Source organism: Grammomys surdaster, unplaced genomic scaffold (genome assembly GCF_004785775.1).
Source record: "Grammomys surdaster isolate TR1022 unplaced genomic scaffold, NIH_TR_1.0 126086, whole genome shotgun sequence".
Classification (NCBI taxonomy): domain Eukaryota; kingdom Metazoa; phylum Chordata; class Mammalia; order Rodentia; family Muridae; genus Grammomys; species Grammomys surdaster.
This window is the reverse complement of record NW_021620894.1, coordinates 1,975,333-1,981,823: the sequence shown is the minus strand read 5'-3', so window position 1 is coordinate 1,981,823 and position 6,491 is coordinate 1,975,333. Positions and strand designations below refer to the sequence as shown.

The 6,491-nt window shown below is 36.1% G+C and overlaps 1 protein-coding gene across 1 annotated transcript; it reads right to left on the bottom strand.

Moving 5' to 3' along the window:
* Positions 1 to 5,439: 5,439 nt before the first annotated feature.
* On the bottom strand, positions 5,440 to 6,372 carry LOC114611183 (olfactory receptor 8B3-like). Its single transcript, XM_028755831.1, has one exon. It carries the CDS (start codon positions 6,370 to 6,372, stop codon positions 5,440 to 5,442), a length of 933 nt encoding a protein of 310 aa, XP_028611664.1.
* Positions 6,373 to 6,491: the final 119 nt, after the last annotated feature.

Sequence of the window (6,491 nt, the reverse complement as noted above, 5' to 3'; positions counted from 1 at the left end):
CAAAACAGACCTGGTCTCCAGGTTGTCCCACAGTCTAGTGAGTCAGCTGGTCACGCTCCTGCTGTTTACAGCTGCTGGAAGAGCAGAAGAGCAGGAATCTGTGCTAAAGGCAAGGAATGTGCTGTGTGGAGTGGAGAGCCTTGAATAAAAATGATTATTTAATCCTTAGCCTCTCCTTCTAAGACCTGCAGTGCCAGATATTTACAGAAGGCACCGCTTCACAAGGACCTTGCAAAGCCTCCGATGCTGTGCATTGCATCTGTTACCTTACCACAGCTCTTGGTGCAACCAGGAGTCACAGAAACATAAAGCAAACAGGGCTAGCATTGCGGTACCGTTGCTTATTGTTTTACAGTTTCATGTTTTATAAACAGTGATACAGTCATATCCACTGGAAAAGGCGAGAGTCAGGAAGGCAGCAGTGATGCTTAACACAGTCTCAGCTAAATGGAGCAGATAGATGTAATCACGGTCCTTCTATCTCTAACGTTGTGGATTTGGTCTCTAAATGTTACATTTTTGGGAACTTTCTTCATTATGGTTCACCTTACGTCTTTTCCTGAGAAAATTATGTCTGAGTCTTTCTAGGATAATGGCCACCATTTGGAAGTCTCCCTTTGCCTTGGAAATCATTAAGCACAGATAAGCACACAGCTAGATGAGGCCCTTACTCCTGGCATCTTCTTGGGTGTCTCCCTGTGAGCAAACGCAAACGTTATCCTTGGTCGTAGTGGTGGTTCCTACTTGGCATACCCCACCTTTCACCTTGAACTTTCTAGCCCACGGACTGGGATTTTCTTTCCACAGAGGTTCTTTGCTGTATTATTCAGATATTTTGGTCTCTCCCTCTCTTTTCTCTGCTTCTCCTTCTCTTTCTTCTTCCTCTCCCTCTTTTCCTTTTCTCTGCATGATTTCTAGCTTTCTTTCTTTCTCTTCACCCTTCCCTCTCTCTCTCTCCCCAAGGTGTCTTTCCTGGCCTCCTTTAGAGCCATGGAGTTTGCTTGCCCCCAGACGGTTTCCCAATAAACCTCTATTTTTATGTATTTTAAACTGGCTTGATTTGGCTCCTTTCTTTGTCTGAGAAATAACTTATCATATACCTAACAAGCTTGCTCACTAAGAGCGTTCTATCTGCTAAGGTCAACTAGTAGGAAAATTATTGAGCATTATATTATATCATTGGCTATGGTCTATGTTATACCAGGAGACAGAACACACATCTGCTAACAAGTATTTTTCCTCCTAAACTGTCCCTCCTCAAATAAACTTGTGTCTATAAAATGCTGATTAAATTTATAGCTATTTAGACTGTTTTAAGATATAGTAGTTCAAAATGGGTACAAAGCTCCCACAAGCCTATACAAATGTTAATTAAAGCATAGCGGGAGTCTATGGCAAATGGATATTTTTATATGTCTTCTTATATGTCTGGCTGATTGTCAAAGAGAATGGGTCTGTGTAGGAATCATATCCTGTACTATTTCCCCCTCCCCTCTGTAACAGATGTCCATTGGCTGCAGTATCTGGACAGCAGAGTGAGAAGGTCAATGCTCTTTCTCTGATCTGGTGGATACAAACCCTAGGACTTGAAGTTGGCTGCAGAGCAGAGGCAACAGTTTTTATATCAAAATGTGTGTTGTTTTCAGCAATAGAGTCTTACCATCAAGTTCAACCCAAAGAAATGGCAATAGATGCGATATTTGGAGGAGTTTAAAGTACACTTTTAAAACACTCTTTTCAAAATAAATAATTCAGTTTATCACTTTGTAGAACAACCTTGGTTTTCGGCATCTTATCTAAAAATGATCACTAAACCAAATAATGTGATAATTTACCCTTTTGCTTTCTCACAGTATATTTCCAGCTTTAGCGTTTAAATTTAGTTGTGGGACTCACCTTCAACTACTTTTTGGTTTTTGTATGAGAAAAAAAAGGCTTACATATTATGTATAAGTAGCTATTTCATTATATTTCTATCATTTGCTGAAGAAAATCTATATCCATTAAAGCGTGAAGAAACCCTTGCACCAATTTAATTCTACCTAAAAGTAAGTTAGTTTCTAGATGGCAGATTATGCTCCATTAATCTATATATCTGTATTATTGGCAATATTACATTGTTACTGTAACACTGGGTCAAGTTTCAATTGGAGAAGTGTGAATCTTAAAGTTAATTACTGTTATTTAAGTTTCTTTTAAATTTCTGGACCCCATACATACTTGCAAGGATCTCGTGCTCCAGAGGTAAGTAACTAGAGAACAGAGCTTGGATTGTGATAGGGATTGAACTGAATTTGAAACTCAACCTAGCATGTGTTACAAATGTATTATGTTTAATCTTTTGATTCATAAATATGAAAGGCTTTCATTTACATAAGTCTTTAATCTCTTTCCTTAATGCTTAATAATTTTAAGTGTGCTTTCTTATATTCTTTTTAAATTATTCATGAATATCTAATCACTTTTCATAATTTTCAGAGGCATTGCATGATTATTGCATTTTCCTCCTGATCTTCTTGACATTAATACTAATAATTCTAATTAGTTTCCTCTAGATTACTTAGAATGTTTACATACAAGATTATGATGTACGTAAGTTTAAAAGTTTTCTTACTAGCTTTACATTTACAGTTAGATATATTTAATCACATTTTTTTTTTGCTGAGTTTTTCTCTAGCACTTCTGCTGTAGCATTGAATACAGTTGCAGGGAGTGTTCATCTGGCTTTGCACACAATTTATATCAAAAATTTCCATTTCTTCACCATCAATTAAAGTAATAGCTGTGCAGTTTGACAGATGCCATGGGAGAAAATACTCTTCTATAGAAAAATTAGGAGTGTTATAGTTAATGCAGGATAAGTTTTGCAACCCCCCCCCCAAATTGTATGTGTTCATTGGTACTAGTGAATAGATGTGAACACAGAGTATTAAAATAAAAGAATGGAGTTCTCTCAGAAACAACAATAAATGTCTAATCGAGATTATTATTGATGTTTGGATTTGGGGAGTGGAAAGATTAGATTCACTTGTTCATATTGACATAGAAAAAAATCTGATGTACCTCAGAAGTCATACACTCTAGATATATGTTGTAATTCTTCAGATCCATTTTATGTTTAGTTTTATTTTAGGAATATGGCCTTTCTCTGAAATTCCTTTTTCTTATGTGTGGGATTAGATATATATATTTGTGTCAGTGTCTTTTGATATTTTTGATATTTTATGCACTGATATTTAATTACATGACTCTTTAAGTATTTCTGAAAGTTTTATCTCTACAATAAGTAATTTTAGCAAAAATGAATATGTAAAAATATAACCACTTTTCCTACTGAGTGTACAGACAGAATTGTATTAGGGAATATAGTGACATATGAGTGATAATATGGTATTTATTCAAAATTATATTGTAGAATACTCACAATTGCAAACATTTTGTACTTTATTACATAGTCATACAAAATTTCTTACTCATGCTTTACTGTCTTAGTACTCTGTTTTTATGATATTTATATTCTCATTTTCCCATTTTACATAATTCATGCATTTCCCGAAACTTTAGTAAATGTTTCTGATATGATACTCTTTGTAAATGTATTCATTTAAGATTGTTTATTCACATAGAAAAGTTAACACTTCTGAATTGTTTTTCTGTTAGTAAATGACAAGAAAACATCACAATCTAGGCTAGCTATCTGTTCTAGGAGAAAAGCAAAGTTTTGGTGTGCAGGGAAGAAACTTTTAGGTAGTAACTTTCCCTTTTAGCCTTTCTTACACAGAACTGTCATATGGAGCTTTAAGAACAGAAAAGAGAAAACTATGGTTTTACTGAAGCATCAATGTCCTCTTAGAATCTGAGATGAGATCGATGGTGATGTTCATCTAGTGTACACATTCTGTGACTTTTCCTCTTGTGGGTAACAGCAACTTCATGAATTTTCTCTCCTGTTTTTAGAGAGGCTTCTCTGATGCTTTATGGACACATGGGTTAGAGAGCTCTTGCTGTATAATTGGTGTTGACTGAGTTCTTTCTGATTCCTGTATACCCAAAGACTTCAAGAATTGCACTAAGGAGGCTAACACAGACCTCTCTAAATGATGACTTGTGTTCCCTGTTGTCTTACCCGTGTCCACAGTTATAGCATGAGGCTGCAGACTCCTCCTTACAGAGCATTAGCACCAAAGCCTAAACAAGGATGCACCCCACATGCAATAGCAGCCATCTTTCCAATAACAACCTAAAGCAGTGTTGGAACTTCCAGCAGCTTGCCCTGGCATACATAATGGAATCATCTCACTCTCATGTCACTTCTACCTCACTGTAGAACATCAGAACTTGCAATGAAAGACAGACTGTTCCTCTTTAAAATGTAGACTACTAATTTCTACTAATTAAAGACTTCTGTTCATCATATTCCATTCACCATCTGACAATGTCCATATTCGTGTACCTAATAACATTCACTCTTTAATGTCTGGGAGAGAAGCTTCCCTGTAGAGAAAAGGTGAGCACTTGGATTCTGTTTCCCCTAACATCATTCCATCTTGCAATAAGACAGACAGTCTCAGATCCAGTCTCTAGACAATTTAGAAAAGTATCAGAGAATGATCACTCATGTTTTGAAGATATGTGTCAGAAGGAAAGAAAAGAATTATATTTAAACCTAGTATTTTTCATGTATGCTTAATAGATGGGCATGATGCTAATACAAATTCTATCTAATTGGCTTTACTATCTTCTCTGAGGCAACATAATTTATTCAATCGCCATCTGTGTTAATGGTCAAGCAGATGCTGACAAGTATCTTTAGGTAGAGTATAACTAACTTTAATATAAATACTCAATTTTCCTGGATAGGTCTACCTTATAATGTTCTATTTAAAACACTCCTTCAAATCACTGAGGAACTTCTAATCTTATGGTCCTATCTTTTCTATCGTTTAGACATCTTTTTTGTTTTAATCAAACATTGAAATCCTTGGTGCATTTTGATGATTGTTATAGATCCATAATATTAAACTATTTTCCATAATATTGAACTATTAATTTACTATTCACTTTGAATACTATGCAATCAAGCAGGCTACCTCCCTTTTCCCTTCAAGACTGAAACAGTCCAAGGAGTGGCAGCTCTGTGCTATTCCTGTCACTATACTCAACACCTAAAACATCATTTTAGTTTATCAGTATTGAATGGGTTTTACTATCACATTCACATCCAAACAATAACTTCTTTGTGCAGTTAACAACCTGCAAATATTGATTATTATTTTTATAACTGTTATAATATTTTTTTGTGTTTGATTATCAGATAACCTCTTGATAAAAACACTTTTTTAAGACAAACTTCTAAGTTAAGGACTAATTTTAAATGTTCTCGGTGTTTACACAACTATGAGATATGTTTCTCTGATTTCATATACAAGATATAACTGATCAATACATTCTCCTACTCAGGGTTTTTCTCAGGGCAACTTTAACATCTTTGTTCCTGAAGCTATAGATTAAAGGATTCATCATGGGAACCACCGTAGTATAAAAGATGGAAGAAATTTTTCCCTCTTCCATAGACCCAGATGAGGAGGGCTGAAGATACATAAATGTGCTTGATCCAAAAAACAGAGAAACAGCAAATATATGAGAACTGCAGGTACTGAAGGCTTTGTATCTGCTCTCAGTGGACCTCACTTGGAATATGTTGTAAAGAATGAAGCCATACGAAGTAAGAATGATGGCAGTAGGAACAATAATATCCATTCCTCCTACAATGAAGAGCCCTATTTCATTGACATAGGTGCTGGTGCAGGAGAGCTGCAGTACAGGCAGGAGGTCACAGAAATAGTGATTGATGGTGTTCCCATCACAAAAGGTCAGTCGAAGCATGCAACCAGTGTGGATCGTGGCACCCAAAAGTCCCATCAAATATGAACCAAGCATAAGATAGAAGCACACCTTAGGGGACATAGCAATGGTATACAAGAGTGGATTACAGAAAGCCACGTAGCGATCATAGGCCATTGATGTTAGGACATAATATTCAGATATGGCAAAAGAGCAAAAGAAATAGAGTTGAGTCATGCACCCCGTGTAAGAGATAACATTCTTCTTTAGTATGAAGTTCATCAGCATTTTGGGTGTAATCACTGAAGAATAACAGAGATCTATGAGGGACAAGTTAAAGAGGAAAAAGTACATGGGGGTGTGAAGGTGAGAGTTCAGTGCAATTAGGATGAGCAAGGCCAAATTTCCTAATGTGGTTACCATGTATATTACTAGAAAAAGAAAGAAGAGGGGTATTTGGAGTTCAGGCTCCCCTGTTATCCCCAATAGAATGAACTCCAGCACCATAGAGCCATTTGCCACAGCCATTCTTCCCTAGGAAAACCTGGAGAGACAAAAAATATGCAAACTTACAGGAGAAAACACAACTGACAAAAATCTACGATAATCTTGAGAAATGTACTGATAAGACACTGACCCACTTGAAA